The 19752-nt window shown below is 36.1% G+C and overlaps 1 protein-coding gene across 2 annotated transcripts; it reads right to left on the minus strand.

The window, feature by feature from the left end:
• Positions 1-599: 599 nt before the first annotated feature.
• Positions 600-16896, minus strand: LOC105058163 (probable protein S-acyltransferase 23). 2 transcript variants are annotated; one of them, XM_010941000.4, is made up of 13 exons: positions 16469-16896; positions 16246-16386; positions 15066-15178; positions 12892-12971; positions 11552-11715; positions 10994-11132; positions 10800-10899; positions 9307-9367; positions 4115-4192; positions 3791-3889; positions 3452-3530; positions 3203-3351; positions 600-1183 (listed from the first exon to the last, which is right to left on the minus strand). In XM_010941000.4, the coding sequence occupies exons 1-13, from the start codon at positions 16724-16726 to the stop codon at positions 1016-1018; spliced, it is 1629 nt and encodes a 542-aa protein (XP_010939302.1). In that variant the 5' UTR covers positions 16727-16896; the 3' UTR covers positions 600-1015. The 2 variants fall into 2 exon arrangements, 1 of the variants encoding a protein (XP_010939302.1); XR_834085.4 differs by lacking the exon at positions 3452-3530 and having other exon boundaries at positions 963-1183.
• Between the last annotated feature and the right edge of the window lie 2856 nt (positions 16897-19752).

Genomic DNA, 19752 nt, shown 5'->3' on the forward strand with positions numbered 1-19752 from the left:
AAGAGAAATATACGTATTTTTTTTCCTTTTACCAATATAACTATTGCATGCAAGCACTATGTTCGCTTGTATTACCTGTCGAGCGTGCTGCATGAACATGGTTGTGATCACATAGTGCATGTTGTTGTTTAACAATATACCAGCTGAATATTCTCATGTTTTGTAGGTTGAGGAGAATATATATGGCTGCTGCTCTGGAACCATCAAGTTTGGAGATGGATGCTGATCTTTCGCAAGAGATTAAAGCTGTTCAGAGCCCATAGAAAACCAATCTTGGCTTAGTGGCATTCAGCCTACCAAATTACCTGGAGTTATGATGTCAGTTTTTTCTTTACATTAAATCCAACTGCAATCAAGTAATTCAAGTCCAGCGAAACCAAAGATGATGATAGATTGCATCTTAGAAGTCAGTTTTAATGTCAAAGCTTTTCATAATCCGAGCCTTAAAATGATTACTGCCAATCTGGACAACCACATGCTACCAACCATTACTTGGTGCTTATGCAGGAGCGGTTTCAGTTTAGAGCATGGATAATGACATCTCCCTCGTATATTTCTTCAAAGAAAAACATGTGCTAGATGCTAGAGAACAGGGAACATGAAATCAAAAAGGTAATAAATTTAGTAAATGATATCGAACTTTCAATTTTGTTTCCATTACAAGCACAGATGTCATCTCGTGGACATGAGCAGTGTTCTGCATTCGCAGATAAAACGCTCAGATACGTATGGAGGGCCAATTTCCTAATTCATCTAGGGAATTAAATATACACATATTGATTATTATTCTGACACATGGGAAGTCCCAGAATAGCAGGATCATCGTAGCTTGTCCAGAAAATCTGCTAGTCCATTAGTTTTGATCTCAGGCACTGCCAGCCGTAAATTAATTCACTAAAGTTTGTGTACAACCTGAAACTTCAATCTGCGCCATGTTCAATAATAACGATTTGATTACTCTTCCCTAAAAAAAAATGGATTTGATTACTCAGACTCGGTGTGCAGCTTGCTCAAGTCATGGCCAAGCAATTTTATCATCATTGTTGTACCCATGAATCAAGAAATCTGTACAGTTCTTTCTGCAACCATGGTTATAGGGATTTCGAAACCGTCCATCTGGTCCTCGAAGATACCAGTAACGATAAGCATTTGCCAACTCGTTAGTGGTGACGTTACGCGCTATCTGCACATAAATAAACACCTGACTGTAAGTCACGGTAAAATTGGATGTGATTATCTGCAGGACAATGCGTGCAACAATGCTCCAAAGTGCACAATCCACTGCTCAGAAAAGTTTTAATTGTATTCTACATGTTTTCATTGCAACAGTTCCCATCATGTTACATTGTGTATGTGTTGAAACATGGAGACATATTCAGTTGGCAAGGACCATCCGTAGCAAGGAAAGGGTTCAACAATCGTAAGTGAGAGCCCCTTCAACCTTAAAAATATTTTGCAAGTTAAGCAACTATAACAGCATTCAATCTGCATATTTACAAGAAAGAACAAGGGTCTCAAATCAACAATACCATATTTATCCCCTGCTGCAAAGATAGCTTTTCCTTTACCATATTTTCCCATCTTCTTTACGAATCTATAAGATCATAAAAAGGTTAGCGCCACTCTTTTCCACTACCTCCCTTTTCCTTTTTCCAATCTTTTGCTGCCCCCGCTCCCTCCCCCACCCCTTCTCTATGAGCACTGACATCATTTTCTGTTCAGACTCTATTTCCAACTAACTTTTCAGCTTTTAGTTGTGCCTTACAGATGAACTCAATTCTCTAAATAACAAAAAGCTGTGTCTATCCTCCCTAATAATAAAAAGCTGTTCCTATCGGAGGGAATTTGGAAGGTTCTATTTACTTTTATGAGACTGGACTACAACAAAGTGCTTCCCCTGCAATAAGGAACTTCTTCATTCACATACAAGTGGGCTCAGCAGTCCTGTCACTTGCCTATAGTTGTCATGGATTGGAATTTGGCACCAATTCTGAAAGAGCTGATGCCAGCTCAGCTAGTCATAAGACAACAACTTAATACTTTCATCGGAACTTTTTGACCTAGAACTGTTCTCCATGGCGAAGCTTCTACCAATGGGAGAAGGCATTGGATTATGACAATGATCGAAAAATAGTCAAATCAACATTTTTCAGGTGTCATTTGACCAAAAACAACCGTGATAAACCCCAAAGTCAGGCAATATCCATTTCATTGAACAATTTTGTTTTGCACATTAAAAAATCTGAAACATTTGATCTATACAAAGATAGATAGACAACTGAAATTTCATATCATGAGTTGGGTTTTATTTGTGGTACTGTATTACCAAATGTAATTCAAGACTATCCCTTAAATGTGCTCAAGTTCTCCGCAGATATTAACTCTTTTGCCATATTTTAGCCACAGAGATGCCGGATCCCAAAGGATCTGCCATCTTGGTGACATTCGTGCCTATAGGCATGGTGGCATCACATGAATAGGAGACTTCCATGATTTAGACATCTAGAAGAGCATGATTCATGTCATATGATGGATAGACTGCATAAGGCAAAATGGGAAATCAAATAATGTCATTATTTGAGCCAGGAGACAAAATCTCCTTGTTAAATCAGATTCATTTAGATATCAAAGTTTTGGCACTCCCTATTTGTGAGGGCATTTCAAGACAAGGTATTTATTAATTAGTTTGAATTATGTTTCATTCAGATAATTAGATCCTTTCTGAAATGCTTCATTCTTTAATGCCTTCTAAAAACTTATGTGTATCCAAGCCAGCAAGCAAGCAAGAAAGTGAAAAAGAAGGAAAGACAGAATGAAAGAAAGAAAGAAAGGTGCATGTGTATATATTGATTAAACAAACGGAAAAAAGAATGAACAATACAAGAAGTATTTACGTGCCTGCACACTTTTATACATATTAATAATCAGTTTTAATCTCTGATCAGGTTGTTGAAGCTACTTTGGGTTAAGAAATTTAGTTTCTTAGAGCACATCATCTTTCCAGTGCCTAGAAGTAGAATTCTAAGTTTATACTATTTTTGTAAACATCTAGCATCTGTTCCACACCTATCAGTCCCATCCCTGGGACAGGCTCACACTCCAAGCAGCATTTCTCCATTCCTTAACAACATTATGTAATGATAATCCTAGAGGTAGCTTACATCAACATTAATAGAAGAATCAAGTTCCACCAAACCATTACCTGTGTTGCTTGTGCCACCGTCAAGGTAAAAGCTCCAGATAACACGAAAACATCCAAGACAAGAAATGTAACAGCTCCAGGATGCTCTGTCACCATATGATGAATCCATGTCTCAGAAGAAGGGATTTTTGGTGACCCCGTCCACATTCCTGTTATGTAGCATAAAATTTAAATATATCTAAATATGCCAATGCAAATTAAGGGGAAAAAAAAAAAACCAGTATAGTTATCCTGGTTTAGAACACCCACTATGAAATGCAATGACTGCACCAAGAAATGTTGTCAATGTCCCCATACAAAGAAAAACAAAAAAATCCCATTTATTTTTCTGCAAAAGAACCAAGTAAAAAAAGCCTAATCAACATGAAAAGTTTTAGTTCATTATTCAACTACACAAGTAATCATCTAAATACATCTAGTATAGAAGAAACATGGATCGTATTAACTTGCCGAATTACCCCATTTCTTCCAAAGCATAACTACAATCTTACAAATATCATATAATTTTTTTTTTGAAGGAAATAATATCATATAATTCAACATATCATTTATTCCATCATACCCTACTCATGCCAAACTGCTACTCACCTTTCCAACACAGTTAGATATCCAAGGACAATGATGATCAAACTGCTCAACACAGTGTTTGCAAGAAAGACAGTGTTTGGAGCGCACAGGCCGGATTATCTGATGAGAAAAGCAAGATTACAGTAAATATTCTTCAAGATAGGTATCTCACCTAAACAAGGAACCAGAAATGAAAGAATTATGAATGCTTAATGGACCATGACCATAAGGAGTTGAAAGTGGGTTTTCTAGTTACTGAGAGAACAGAAAAGAGTTCAACCATGGTCACATTATGGTTGTACCCATCTCTCTCCCTCTCTCTCTCTCATAAAATGCTGTGCATACCTTACATGTAGGGCAGAGTTGGGACCAACTGCCTGTCCAAGTTGAAGAATTGTTAAGATCAATGTCCAACAGAGGATCCTGTCAGATACAAAGTGGTGAACAATGGCATGACCACAACAAAGGTTAATTCAGCAGAAGGTGTATAAGAATTCATTCAGACACAATTTGCAGAGAATAAGCTAAAAGAAGAATAAAGTAGGATGAAGTTAATTAAATGAAATGGTATATAAGCAATTCTATACATGCATTTAAGCAAGAGTTTAAATCCTCATATCAGGCCCCATTTTGATTTGCTTGTGGGACAGTACAGTAGTACCAGGATACAGGATGGTCAGGAGTGGGGACATCCGAAAACAGCCAACAACAACAATAATAAAAAGAAAAAGAAAAAAAATGTGTCATGGTCCATTCTGACCATCCTGGTACATCCCAGGTGTCTGGACGCAACCAAGACAGCAGGACAGTCATGAAGTTCTGGTTAAAAAGAGAACCATGTTCTGGGCCCCGACATCCTGTCAGAAATGTACAGTACCAATAGCATCATCCTGTCAGCAAAGCCTTATTTGTAAGTTTCGAGTGAAACTTCAATACCAAAGCCAAAACTTTCAAATTTTGGACTAAGCTAATCCAAAGCCATGTTTGGTTCTGGAACTTCAGCCAAGACAGGGGAGAGGCCAATTATGAGCAATTGGTGCTTATCATTGTTTCCTGATTTTTTTTGGATTCGAAGAAGCATTTCATCAAGACCAAAAGTCAGAACCTATATGTTTTGAAAAAAATTTGAAGTAATATGATGTTATACGAAAAATGGAATCTATAGAAAGCATGATTTTTCATTCGTTTATCTATTATAGTGCATGATTGTCAAGGATGTAGATGGTCATGTGTTAGATGGTCTCTAGTCATCAAATGAAATATAATTATCATATTACATGTTGCATTCTCAAATAACATGTTCATTCAATCATTTCTCATCAAGAAATCATAAAGTTTGGACTACTAATGCACGAAGACATGAAGCAGTAAACCTGAAGGTCTGAAGCAGCACAATATATTGTAGCCTAGTTTGGAAGGGGATGGACTACGGTGGGGACAAGGTGTCAAACCAGGTAAGTACATGTGAGCACAGGATAAGGCATAACTTCTGCTCAGGAAAAAATTCTATATCCTGCATACCACTATTTGAGTCATGTCCAAAGGATAAGCAGAGAGAATGATAATTTTTTGATGGAATGGACAAATTCGCCTTGTAATTTAATTTGTTCTTGAGTCAATTGCTAACAAATAGTAAGATTGGATTATCAGTATTATATTACAACATGACATTACATTGTGCTGTAATGTATAACATAATATGATTATGTTGTAATATTATATTAGAATGTAATAACATAATATAATATGATATGAAAATATTGTACTAGCATAAGATAATAATGAATGCTATCATTACACTGTTCAAATTATAAGTGGGTTATTTTTGGATTAAGGAAAAATAAATGGACTTAACCCACCAAGGCATAACCACATCAGCCTCCTCTTGGCATGCGGTCGTACCCCTAAGCCCAACTTTGACTAGATTGCTGAGTATTGCAAACCTTACTGGTTCAAATGCAAGTTTGGCTGCAAACCTTGATTAAATGGGAGAAAAGGGGTTCATCCCTGATCCAAGCAACACCTACAATATTTTATTGTTTTCCTTTTAAATTTTCAAAACACTTTTTAGATCAAAACTACCAAAAATGGAGCCCAATTCTCAAAATCGAAACACATTTGATCCACTAAAGCCAAAACCAAAATTATGTCTTTTGGACCTAAGTTCTTTGAAAAAGAAAGAACTCAAGACATCCGCTCAACCATCTACCTATCAATTGTAACCTGATATCACACTAAGATATTTACAGTTCAGGCTTCATTCATTTGCTTGTATGTCTGAAAGTGAGTCGAACAAAATCCTAGTCTTTCCGGATCCAGATCAGATCAGATTTGGATAGAAAGTCATTATTCACAGATCCAGATACGGATTTGGATAGAAAAATAGGATTTTTTTCCAATATGGATACAGATATAAATAAACATTTTCTGGATTTGGATTTAGATATCCAAATAGTCAGATTTTCTTGGATTCAGATACTAGAAAATAAGGTTTTTTTTCAAGATTGGATCCATATTTGAATATCTGGATACTAAGGGTTCTTATTATCATATTCAGATGTCCGAATACTTGATATTATTTTAAAATTTTCTGATAAAAAAAATTCTTTAATTGAACTAATCCTAGGAGCTTGGTTGAAGTTGCTATAAATATCATAAAATTTCTATTAATTAAATAAATTCCCCATGTAAGATGCATGTCATTCTCCTAGCACTTAAGAACCATCTATATGCATAAATTCTATAATTTAGTAAATCTTTTACCTTTTCCTCAAAAAAAAAAAAATCCTTATCAAAGTTTTAAATATCGTAGGATAGGGCTATCCCAGCTTTTCGATGGAATGCAGCACTCCATGTAATGACACTCAAGATGGTTGATGTTTCATCTCATCCAAGTCTACTTCCCGACTCGTCCCGTTCCAACACTTGGGACAACCCTGCCTCAATACTGGAGATGGTGGGATGCTACACCTTCCCAAGAGTACTCAAAACCTTGGTCCTAATCAAATTTTGCTAATAAATCCGATTTACATTCAGAGTAACATCCGCTTTATATCTATATTTGTTTAGAACAAATTGGGGTATTGTTAATTTCTGATTCATATGTATATATGTTTAGAACAAATATGGAGACAAATTTTAGTATCCGTTGATACTGACTATTAAACAAATATGGATACACATATGGACATTACCAATATCTGATGTGTATCCAATCCATTTTCAACCTGCTTTGCTTGCTACCTAGAAAAGCTCTCTAAAGATGAGCATGAATTAGATTGTGTCAAATGCCGCCAGCTTTATCCTCTAATGGTATGTTAGTCATTATCATTCCTCCTTCACTTTTCAATGTAAACAGAAACAAGGTGAATTTGATTCAGACATGGTATGCCAAAACAAGCAGAATCATTCGATTCACCCCATACTGAACCGAACCAGTGCGGAATAGGCACGGTTTGGCCGGTATTTCTGAGAAAGGCCATGAACTGCTCCAAACTAGATGGTTTAGAGTGGAATCGATGCAAACTGCTTAGTTCGCACCCTCCCCCCCCCCCCCACCCCCGACAACCACCACCACCAAAAATTCAATGATTTTGATGATTAAAGGAGGATCCCACCCAAACAAGGTAAGAGGATCCAACCCAAACAAGGGGAGGTCATGCCAAGATTTTTTGATTTGGGTATGATTTCATGACATGTTGGAGATCTATGGATGATCTACACAGTAAGACTAAAACCTTTAATTTTTGTTAAATCTATAATTTTTTAAATTAAAAATTATAGGATATTTCATGTTGCTTCTCCTGGTGTGTAAAGCCAGGATCTCTAGCTTTTGCTTTACAATTTCGTTTGGGCTTGGTGCTAACGCAAAAGATTTGGAGATAGCAAACCCAATGACATAGATTTGTCAGGATTTTGCCTCCTTAAGATAGCATTGTCTCAAAGCAATGCCACCGTAATGCAGAAAAATTACTCAAAAAATGTCAAGATGCATCATTTAGGATGTGCCGGGGTGATAGAACCATCAAGAGCATCAAATTATACTAAAAATCATTCAAAAACCAAAAAAAAAATGATTATTTTTTGTTAAAGCTTAGAAAAAATTGAAAAAAAAATGGCGTGCTGGTTCAGAATTGTCATGCCACTACATACTATGTGTCTGTATGATACCGAACCAATAACTGACCGATATAAGTCTTGGTACTAGTTTGGCTAATCTTAGGTTCAGATCTCCCAATTTCACCAAATCCTTTATTTCCTCTTTATTAACCCTGATCGAATTTTGAGAAATATTAATATTGATATTACTAATAATGGTTCTTAACAAAAGTATTCCCCCTTTAACATCGAATCACTTATTAAGTATTTCAATTGGTATAAAGGATTTGCTCGGCAAAAGTAGGAAAATACTAAGGAAAACATGTCCAGATGTGTATAATAATTCAAACTAATATACATGCAAAGCTGACCTATCATACAAATCATGGTCGCTGTCCTGTACCACCCACTTCAAAACATGTTGAACTGTATTGGCGGTGGATAGGAATGGTTCCAACCTTTGAAACGAAATATTGGCAAGGACTAGGAGAGAGAGAAAAGAGAGGAAGAGAGAGAGAGAAGGGGAGGAAAGGAGAGGGAGAGGGAGAGATGACCTCTAGAGTCCGTCAAAGGACCGCTGAAGACACCATTGCCGAGATGGTGGATGTTCGGATCATTTGAAATTGGATCTTTAGCCCCTATTTCGTTTTTTATTTTGATTTTATCAGGTGAAATCAGGAAAAAAAAATACGGGAAAGTCAACAACGGCATTGCCAACTTCATTTGATAAAACCAAAATAAAACACGAAACAGGGGCTGAAGCCCCTGTTTCGGTCAATCCTAACATCCACCACCTCCACAGCCGTGGCAGTGGTCTCGACAGCCTTCTAGCAACCTCCAGAGGCCATCTCTCCCTTTCCCTCCTTTCCTCCCCCTCTCTCTCTTCTCTCTCCCCCTCTCTGCTATGTTGGTTCATGCCTAGCATGGAACAGCATGGGGGCATATCGGATCGTCCTGCCGGCCGACCAATATGGTTTCCGGTACTGACAGAGCAAACTTGATACAAATCAATTTAGCAACTTATGACTTACATGAAGCCACAAAGCGATAAGTCGCTAATATATATATATTTTTTGTGATTATTATTCAACAACTCATCAATTAAGATGATGAAAGAAGGTATTGAAATTCATGCCAAACAAAATATCAGAAAAAGCCATTGGGACTTATTTCTGAAAATGAACTATAAGAAAGATGATTTTACTTAGCCTTTTTAATCACTTTAGCACTTCATGTTGCTTGCTAAATTTAGTCACATACAAGTAGCTCCATCCCAGGAAACTATAACTGGTTTATGGATCCTACTTCAATTTGGTCCCTATCCCACGCAAACCCTTGTTTCCATATTCAGTGTATTCCTAGCAAAATCCTTTATTACCAGTGTGTGTTATAGCTATTAACAATATGCAGTACATGCAACTGAGATAGACAATACATACTCCTGCACCTGCATTCTTGCCTGACCATCCAGTATTTGGTAGGATATAACCAGGATCCTTGCTGCAATACAACCACTTAATGAACTCAGAGAATATATTAGATTGGGCAATAACATGGAAGTATAACATAACTTCATATCCACACATATTCTGTTACAGATCATCCAAAGGAACAACGTGATAAATGAGGAAGAAAGGAAGCATGCATATAGATATTTTTTCTATTAAGGAGATATTTCAGAGAAACAAAAATGCAAATCACATGTAAACTATATAACCACCATTGCCAGTTCCAAGGCCTGAATGAAAAGAGAAGATTCAGAACAGCAGAGGAATTCAGTAAAACAAAATATTGCTAGATGATTGATAACAAGCAAAAGACATTAATTATTTTTGCCTCACATTTATCAATAAATGCTATCTGTACTGGTAATGTAAAGTTATAGTTCATTGGAGTTTTATCTATATGAATTTCAGACATTTTTGAGAAAGTGCGTACAGAAAACTATTGAATATTGCGTTACAAGCTAAGACATTTATATGCGCTTATCTTAAATGAGAATATGCCCCAAATATTTTCACAACTCTCTCTCTCTCTCTCTCTCTCTCTCTCTCTATATATATATATATATATATATTCTTGTGACTTTTTTTTTGACTTTCCCTTTCTAAGGATGGAAGTCTGCTGGTGCTTTGTCTTGCATGGGGAACAGTCCAGAGGACCAGCGTTTATGACTCCCACTAGAGAAGAAGATACACTTCAATTTTATATTTTTAATTTTATCCTTATTGGGCCATATGATTTGGACCTAAGCAAATCTAAAAAATCTCAAAAGTGGGCTATATGCTGCCGCCCCAGCTGTACAAGTGCAATGTGTACAAGTAGAGTTTAGATGTTTGGTGCAATCCATTTTGAATTTAGGAGAAAGCAAGCTAACTTGTTTTGCATCAAGCATTCAGACTACATCTATTTAAACATAACATGACTTTATTACATATGATTACAGCTGCCTATCCACTTCATGGAGATCACAACCCTTTCATTTGCCACAAATATCAAACGTGCTAAATACGACCGTAATAATATCAAATGGCCAACCTCCTAATATAATTTATGGGGTGTAAACATCTTGCTCAAAGTAGCATCAAAAAGGGCACTTTTGCTTTTGCCAGAATTGTTCGGGGCCCTAGTAGATGAAGATGCCATCATAACAAGAAAAACAAGGATATGAATTTCTTTTGGGTCTTGTTATTACCAAATGAGTGAAACAATGTTACATTGTCCCATAGTTTTCTGAGACTCAAAAAACCTCTAAAAGGCCCAACTGACAATGGCATCATGAATGTTGTCCGGATATAAAAAGATTACAAACTTTGCAAGTATTCACAAAACTACAAGTGATACATCCCAGGATTAGCATATTCATCAGTTTGTAACAATAAGGCCATCTAGTAAACAATTGAAGTTATGCCTAAGCAACCTAAAGAGTTACCTGCTACATCTGTAGAACATTACTAGTGAACCAGCTGCAAGTGAAAGACCGATCCATACCCAAAGGCCAACAACAGCAGTAACCTTCATAAAATTAGGTGCTAGAAAGAGAGAAGTAGAATTAAAGACTAAATTTTGCAATCATCAAATTTCATTACTCATTAATCAGTAAATTGAGATAACAGCATTACTCACCAATAAGGATGGAGTTTATGAAAAGAATCAATAGGATAACTATCACAAACAGCAAAATTGGAGCATATCCAATCTTGCTAATCCTTCCAGAACAAACTTTATCATTGCCGGAATTGCCATTTGCACTTGTTGCCTTGGACTGAATACAGCACAGTAATTAATATTAGTAAAGTTCAGAAAGGTTTCGGCACATTCAGGTCATATTCAGTAGCACCTAGAATTTTTTTTCCAAAAGCAGCATATTACAAATCTTCATACTTCATATGCAATCATCAACATATAAAGGTTCATCTCGAGAAGGTACAACATTCTTCAGGTTCATGAAGCAAACTGATTTCCATAATCACAACAACGAATTTCATCCAAAGTTCAGATCTAAGTAACGTAGCCATCATAGATGTATTTGAGAACAGTATGTAAGCAATCCCAGAGTTTCTCCAATGGAATTTAAGGATAACTATCTTTCAAGTGAACCCATCACAATTAGTTCAAATCTAATATGGCGAATGTTATGTATGTCTAAAAGATAAAGAATATGATACGCTCATCACTACATACAAGAATGTGAGCGACATGCCGATGACCCTTATCAGATGCAAGCTGAGCAGGAGTAAACCCTTTATCATCCTTCACCATCAATTCCACTTTAGTGCCTGCATGTACAAGCAAAGTGCACAACTCTGCGTTGCCTCGTATTGCAGCCCAGTGTAAAGCTGTGCAGCCTAACACCATAACATTTAAAATATAATTAGTATCTAAATTGATGAGTAACTTCTGTTTTCAGCATTTTGAGATCCACTAAATTAGTTTCCAAATATGTTATATGATGCAATTACAAATGGCATATGTCAATAATATTTAGTAAGAAACACCAAACACTATTTTTAAAAGATAAATGGCTCATAATGTGCGTGTTTTTCTTTTAAGTATTAGGATTGCCACCTATGAGAAGGTTAGCCAACCTCAGGCAGCAAACATGGCAGACTCACAATTAGTGTTTTAAAATGCGATTGCAGTATGCAGGTGGTCAAGGGTCTCGATAGCGCTTATGCCATATGCAAGCTAATATACAGGTGAATCTGCAATTAGTATTTCTTAAAATACTTAAGGATGAATGAAATATAATAAAAATAATAATAGTAATAGTCCTTTTTTTTATATAACAATAGAAATATTAATAACAGAAACTAATATTTTTAGTTTCTATAAAGTATTTAATATCTAACAGCAGAGTTATATTTACCTGTACTCAGACAGCCCAAACCCCACTTCCACCCTAAACATTAGCTTGAGCTCGCACGTCTGGGTGGGCCACATAGGTGGCTATACAATGCTAAGTAGGCCATATATGCAGTCAACCAGTGCTATGCTGACCAACTTTTCAGCCTATATGCGACATGACCACATATATTAACATCATATGGTGAGTGTGGTGCAGTTTGGGGACCACATCCAAATATGCAAGCATGTATGTGGCTCCATAGACTGCATCAAAAACATACTCACAGCACTTATTGCTCTAGACTCTACTATCATACATAAAATTCAAGGACAATTGTTAAAAAAAAAAAAATAAGAAAGAAAAACTGCTTTTGCTCATATCAAGCCATTGATTCACAATACCATGCCATTTCTTCCAATATAAACCCATAGATTCGTAGTCCCTCCACATGACTAGCATTTTACTAATTTTTTTGTGTGCATAGTTATAGCAACTCACAATATCTGAGAGAGAGAGAGAGAGGGAGGGAGGGAGGAAGGGCTTAACTACTACATAACAGGAAGGTCACAAAGAAATTGTTGCATTTCCTCTAAACTACTATCAGTAAATAAACAAAAAAAGGAGTAATGTGCAATAAGGAGAGGGAACTACATGAGAGTGTCAATTAGGGATATACCTTCTTTATCTTGCCCCCCTTGGTATGCATCCCTGAACAAAAGCAACCTTACAGTATCCACATATCCGTTGTACACAGCCCTGGACAATGGCATAAAATGTTTAAGATGATTGGCCTATAAATGTAGCAAACCCATAATTTAAAGAAAATAAGTGGGTTTTCCCTTCTTGATTTGGCATCTATTGCAGATACATAGCAATTCTAAAAGACTGATATAGGTAATCCAACAAAAGGAGAATGGCATGAAAATTGTGCAGAGTGATAAACTGATTCCAAGTGAAAACACACTTTAAAATTCTCTGAATTACAAGACAAAATTCCAAAGATGCTCAGATCCTCTTGTCAACTTTACAAGAAATGAGATCAATATGTTGTAAATTGGAATTGTGATAGAAATTGAATTTTGAAAACAATGTCAAATGAATTCACAATAACAGCAATTACAAAAGTAAAGAAATGATGTAATATCTCCACTGGTATCTTAGCCAAGATATCGGTTTGTGTCGGTATTGGGAAGGTACTAATATGGTAAAATTTATATCTTGACAATAATTATATTGGCTGATATAAATATATACAATTGCTATCGGCTAAGGTGATATCAAAATATCGACTATGATTTGCTAATTTGCTTTTATGATTTTAAAATAATATTTTATTATTAATTGCACAAATTGGCAATTAAATATGAAAGTAAATTCATGTTTACCATACTAACCAAGAACTCAGAAATCTTGGTTCCTATAGTATCGGCCATAATATATTTGATAATATTAGATAGCCTAATACCCCAATTAACATCAACAAGAACGTCATGTACAATCAAATACAACAAACTGACCTTGGCACAATGGTAAGCTTATTCCACTGTTTTCTTTTTTTAATTTCTTTTTAATGAACAACAAGTATATGCAGCTTAGGACATCAAAACCCTAACTAACCACTCTCCTTACTACCTGGGGTTAATTTCTTATAAATATCTTCCAGAACTAAACAAGTTGAATGAAATTCATATAACAGTTTGTGCCTTTATTCAGGACAGCAGTAACCAGTCTCAACCATCCACCTTTAATTATCATACAAGACAATGGATTGCATTTTTCTCCTAATTCTAAACAGCAAATAATAATTGAAACTTCCATATGTAACAAAAGCAGTAACTAATATCGATACAGTAAAGAAATAAAAAAAACCATCTTTGACCAAAATGGGACATCCAAGACTTTATATGCTGGCATAAAATTTATGTTAAGATAAAAGGTTATATTAGAGCATTAAAACAAAAATATTTAAAGCAAAGATATCAAAAGAACCAGGCAGCCGCATAATAAGTTAAATTTGCATTAATCATGAGATTTCAAATATCATCTAAAATGATATCTTTTACCTTGTTAAGCAATCAAATGGCTGTTAATTTAAATGTTTAATTTTTTTTGGTTTTAGAGGACTAATTCAAGTAAAGCCAAGCATGCCCTAACTGAAATATGTTGTGGGCTTGCAAAAGTGGAAATGACTCGAGAGCAACCTTATGTATGAGGTTATGTAAATAGTGTGTGCATAAGCAATTTTATCTTCACACTTACAACTGGCATTAGAAAAGTTTTCTCTTGAGTAGTCATAACTTTTTAGCATATGGCCATGAGAACCCAGGGGCTCTTAGAAGCTAACAATTCTCTAGAGGGCAATGGCAGCAAAAAGGGGAGTTGGGAAAAACTAAATACAAAGGAAGTATGAGCCAGCTACAATCCATTTTGGCAACTGAAGCATTGACAGAAAAGGATGACCAATTAGCTGTCCAAAAAACATCAGCTATTTCTCTCCTTTCCTTTTAAAAAAAAAAGGTTTTGCACCAGGGGGGCAGGGGGGAGAGATTGAAAAACATGATAGGATCATCAGTCAAGGTACCACATAGTATCTAAGCAAAATACCATCCCTCAGGCGGGTGCTCTAGGCAGTTCATATCAAAAAAATATTCTAGAAACATTTTTTTTTTTTTGAATAAAAGGTCAAAAAGTAAACAATTAGAAACCATTTAGTAACGATTTTAAAAAATAATAATAATAAAGAAGATAAGGGGGACACATATGCATAGACAGCATAGAACACTTTCTAAGACACCAGAACCAGCAAATCCAGTAACAAAGAAAACCAACTAGATGAAAAAAATGATATACCAAAGCAGCGGACTTCTTCCATCATTATCTGTAGCATCAAAATCTGCACCGTAGTGGGCAATAATGTGATTCAAGAATGCCGTTTGTCCATACTGTGCTGCAACATGAACTGCCTGATGCAAATCCATCCACAAATCAAGATATGATCAATATAATCTAATAATATAACACATAACAGCTAAAGGCAAAAATGTGGTCCTTGATATGCGGCATGAATTGAACTGTCAAGCACTAGCTTCACATTGCAAGAAAGTAAATGAAACGGTCAACCACTGGTGTATAGATTGAAAATGTATGCATAGGCTGGAAAGGCAAATGAAACCTTGCTAACAAACCTTCTATGAAAGGGCAAAAAACTGAAGCCCTTTTATAAGGACCAAACAACAAGCCTCGTTAACATAATAATAAAGGAAAAAAATGAAGGAGAGTTTGGTACATTAAATCATCAATAATTCTTATTTTCAATACTGAAGTGAACTTAATCAGCATCAGAGTGTGATTCATCATATATATATTATTGGCATTCTTCAAAGTGAAACTGAATGAGTGAATAATATACAACTTAAGATCTAAGAACACCCATAAGGACAAGATATCCAGACAAGAGCCAACAGTGGCTAGTGTACATATAAGTGCATGGACGACATAGGCTAGCAATTCCCACTATTTCTAAATAATGTTAATACCAGAGCCCTCCTTTTACATGGCAACAGGGAGGTCATGCTTCGCAAACCATATCCCAGAAAGGAACAACCAAGAGTGTCTGGTTAATACTGAAAGCTGTTCAGGAAACAAAGAGTTCCATCTACATTATTCATGCCATAGCCCTTTGCTATAGGTAAAGTAGGGTATATTTCATTTGTCAAGTTCAATTAACACTTATTTTAAATGCTGAAGATAAACAACTCAACATAGGGAGCATCTCATTTCACTGCTAATACTTTTGCACTAAAAAGAAAACACTTAATACTCAGTCATTTCCTCAGACAAAAATTGCTGATGCTGTCATTAATATCTAACAGCTTGAGAACACATATTGCATCATACAAGCAACAAATCACAAAATGTTCAAATGTGCGTTTCAGGTAAACATTGAGGCAAAAATCTCTCTGTCACACCAAACACATAACCATGCCCCTTTCTTTTTACAACGACAAGCAGTATTGAAATATATTATTACCCGGTAACCATTTAAGTCGGCAGCCTCAACCCGAGCTCCATTCTGAAGCAGCACGCCAGCCACCGCAATTGAACCACGGACCGCCGCCCAATGAAGGGCCGTCTGCTGCGTATGGTCGGCGGCGTTCACATCGCCCCCATGCTTGGGAAATCAAAAAGCTGTAATCAGAAGCAGCAATCCAGACGCCTTGAGAGAACCGGAAAGGGAACTAGGTATAAACTACCTCAATTATGTACTCGGCGATATCAGCATAGTTGTTGAGGGCGGCCAACTGAAGGGCGTAATAGCCATTGCCGTCGGGCCTGGCGACGGACTGCCCATGCCTCTCCACGAAGCTACGGAGCTTCTCCAAGTCCCCGTAGGCGGAGGCGGAGTAGACGTCGACGACGAGGTCGACAGCGGTATCACCCCCAGCGGGGATCCCGTTCTGCTGGGCTTTGGGATCCGCGACGACTTCGATCTCCGCGGGGGTGGACGCCATTGCCTATAGAACGCAAGGCGAGACGGGAGAGAAGAGAAGAGATAAGGTTTGGAAGGAAGAGAATGTGGTTGGGATCAAGATTCTTGGGTTAGAGTTAGGGTTTTTATATTTCTTTGAGGCTCCGAACGACGTCACGGTCGCCTTTGGAAGGACGACCGCCGTCGATTACCCACCAGCTGGAGGTGGCTTCGAGGCCTTCGTTTCGGTGGTCCGCAGAAATAAGATGAGAAGGTAGAGGTTATGGTGTTTCGGCACCGGGACCTGGTGGGTTATCGACGATCTACGGAGGATGTTTGGTGGGTTATCGACGATCTACGGAGGATGTTAGTTAAGGTTCTCCGTGGATAGAGTGAACAGGACAGTGGATAAGGCCTTTTGACGCAGCGCACCGTGTCCATTCCGGCGTGCCTTTTGACTTGACCTTACGCAGTCTCTCGTGCGAAGAAGTAATTAAAGAAATGGTAGAGTTAAAGGCGGCTAATGATGCTTAACCGAAAAAAAAGCCGGTGATTCTGATTTTTTTTTTTTTTTTTGGACTTTGGAAGAAAAATTTACAGAAACATAGCTACACCTGACAAAGATAACTATAGCCACTGGCGTTCAAACTAATAACTTGAGCAAGTCAAGGGTGGAGGGTTGAAGCAGCCAATAAATCAATTTCTTTTTTCCATACCTATTAATCAATCGATCGTAAAATTTATCTCTTCAAAAAAATTATTAATTAGAATAGTTCTATCACACGTATCTTGGACGAACTAATTTAAAATCATCATATTATCCAAAAAAAAATTTTTTTTCATTCAAAATAGTAAAAATTATTAGACGGTCAATTAGTATATTTTTTGATTCAAAATTTTCAATCAAATTTAGATAATAATATATTTTTTTTCGATAATAAATGATATGATGATTTTTTATTGAATGGTTCGAAATACGTACAGTAAAAATGTTCTAACCAATAATTCCTGTATATCAAAGATGTAAACCACTGGTAAAACTTCAAGATGTTGACCCATATTTTGAATGCCAATAAGAAGTGCAGCTAAAACTTTATGTTGAATTTATTATTGATCGAAGTAATGACCGTAAGTGAATCACCCTCCAAAATAACCTTTCCACAATTAAGGGGGGAAACCATGATGTTTAGAGCCTCCCATGTGGCTCTGAGCTTAAAATATGGGACTGAAGTAGCTGCAAATCTCAGAGATCCTGCATAAATACATCGGCCTTTATAATCCCTCCGAATGAACCCAGCACTTCAAATTTCAGTGAACCATCAAAGTTGACTTCAAAAGACCGTGGGAAGGGGCATCTAGTATATATACAAATGGATAACTGTGGCCTGGAGCCTTTGGAGCCGCAGGTATCCCAAGGCCACGAGTCGTTGACAATATCTTGATGCTCATTCACCAATCAAATAGAGAGCTCTGCAATATGAAGGGGATCAAATAGCCTCCTATTGAAATATTCTTTTGTTCCTGGGGGCCACCATGAGAGCCAACCATGGTGAACCACAGCAGATACTAGGTGTAGGTGGATTCCTATTGCAAAACAACGAAAACATAGAAGTCACAACATCGAATGCCGAATTGTGAGAGAGTGTTCCTGACAAACAATATTCCAAGCTTGTTTAGCCATCGGGTTGTCGAGCAGCACATGAAACAGGTTTTCCACCTCATTACAGATATGACAAGCTTGAAAATGAGGATGAATGCAGTCCTGACGTACCAAGTAACTTTTGCATGGCAATCCTTGCCAAGCTACCTTCCACCGGAACAGTGTAACTCGAGGAGTTGGGGGCAACTTCCAAACAGATGGGAAATCGCTGATGCCATCATCCCCAGAATGGGAATTAAGGCCTCTTTGGGATTGTTGTTGGCCGTAAAATTTTTGATGCTTTTGAAAGTAGAACTTCGAGAAAAAAAAAATTTAAAATTAAAATTTTTATAAAAAATTATTTTCTATTTAATAGCCAAGTGCCATGAAACTTTAATATATGTTTGCTAATTAAACAATTAAACTAAGAAAGCACTTTTGATGTAATAAAATGACGATAAAGATATTGCATAGTATTGTAAAGTAGAGAATAATATAATATATTATTATATATTAAAATATTATTATATTTCATAGTACTGTTATCATATAATATAGTATTGTCATAATTATAATGAAATATATGATGTAATATAATGTAATAGATTATAATCTAATCTAATAATATAATATATTTATTATATTATTAGTAAATATTACCATATTAGATTATATTATGTAATATAATAAGGCTATAGTAGATTATAGTATATGTTTATAATATAATAATATAATCATATAATAAAATATAATGTAATCCAATACATTATCTCATTCTATTAATAAATATAATGTAATATACTATTATAATATAATAATAAATATATCATAATATTACTTTGTTATTATATTATATTTATAGTATAATAATATAATATGAGATGATATAAGATATAATTATAAGATTTATTGATGGGTATTTTAGTCATCAAAATTTTATTTAAATCAAAATAGTTTCTCGATATTAGACAGAAATACTTTTGAAGAAAACTCTAAAATAGAGCTTTTTCTATATAGACCTCTTCAACTTTTTGGTAAAGCTAAAATAGTTTTCTAACTTTTTACCAAACATCACTATGCAATCTTAAAATGCGTTTGGAGAATTAGAAAGTACTTTCTAGTTCTCCAAAAGCTTTGTGAAATGGGGCCTAAGTCATTGCAGAGCTCACAGATTTTAAAAGAGGTGGCTCTAGAACTAAAGCACATCATAGTGTCCTCTGCAGCATTTTTAAACATAAGGATATTAGCTGTCATTTTTAGGTCAAAATTGTTATGCAGTAAAGCCGCATTTCAAGTGCATGAGTCGAGAGAAAGAAGGATAGAGACTTACCTTCTAAGGAGCAATAAATTTAGTGGCACAAGAAGCCAGTTAAGAGGGATATTGCACAACCATAAATCATTAAAGATGTTGATATTCCCATCGAATCCTG

The sequence above is a fragment of the Elaeis guineensis genome, chromosome 15, assembly GCF_000442705.2.
Source record: "Elaeis guineensis isolate ETL-2024a chromosome 15, EG11, whole genome shotgun sequence".
In the NCBI taxonomy this organism is placed as follows: Eukaryota; Viridiplantae; Streptophyta; class Magnoliopsida; order Arecales; family Arecaceae; genus Elaeis; species Elaeis guineensis.

What these genes read in the sequence shown, in the direction of transcription:
- LOC105058163 (XM_010941000.4), bottom strand. Translation starts at nt 16,726, where the DNA reads ATGGCGTCCACCCCCGCGGAGATCGAAGTCGTCGCGGATCCCAAAGCC. An exon ending in AGGGGGGCAAGATAAAGAAG is followed by an intron (nt 11,716 to 12,891) that starts GTATATCCCTAA and finishes TTATGGTGTTAG; the next exon opens with GCTGCACAGCTTTACACTGG. An exon ending in GGCATGTCGCTCACATTCTT is followed by an intron (nt 11,133 to 11,551) that starts GTATGTAGTGAT and finishes TGCTGTATTCAG; the next exon opens with TCCAAGGCAACAAGTGCAAA.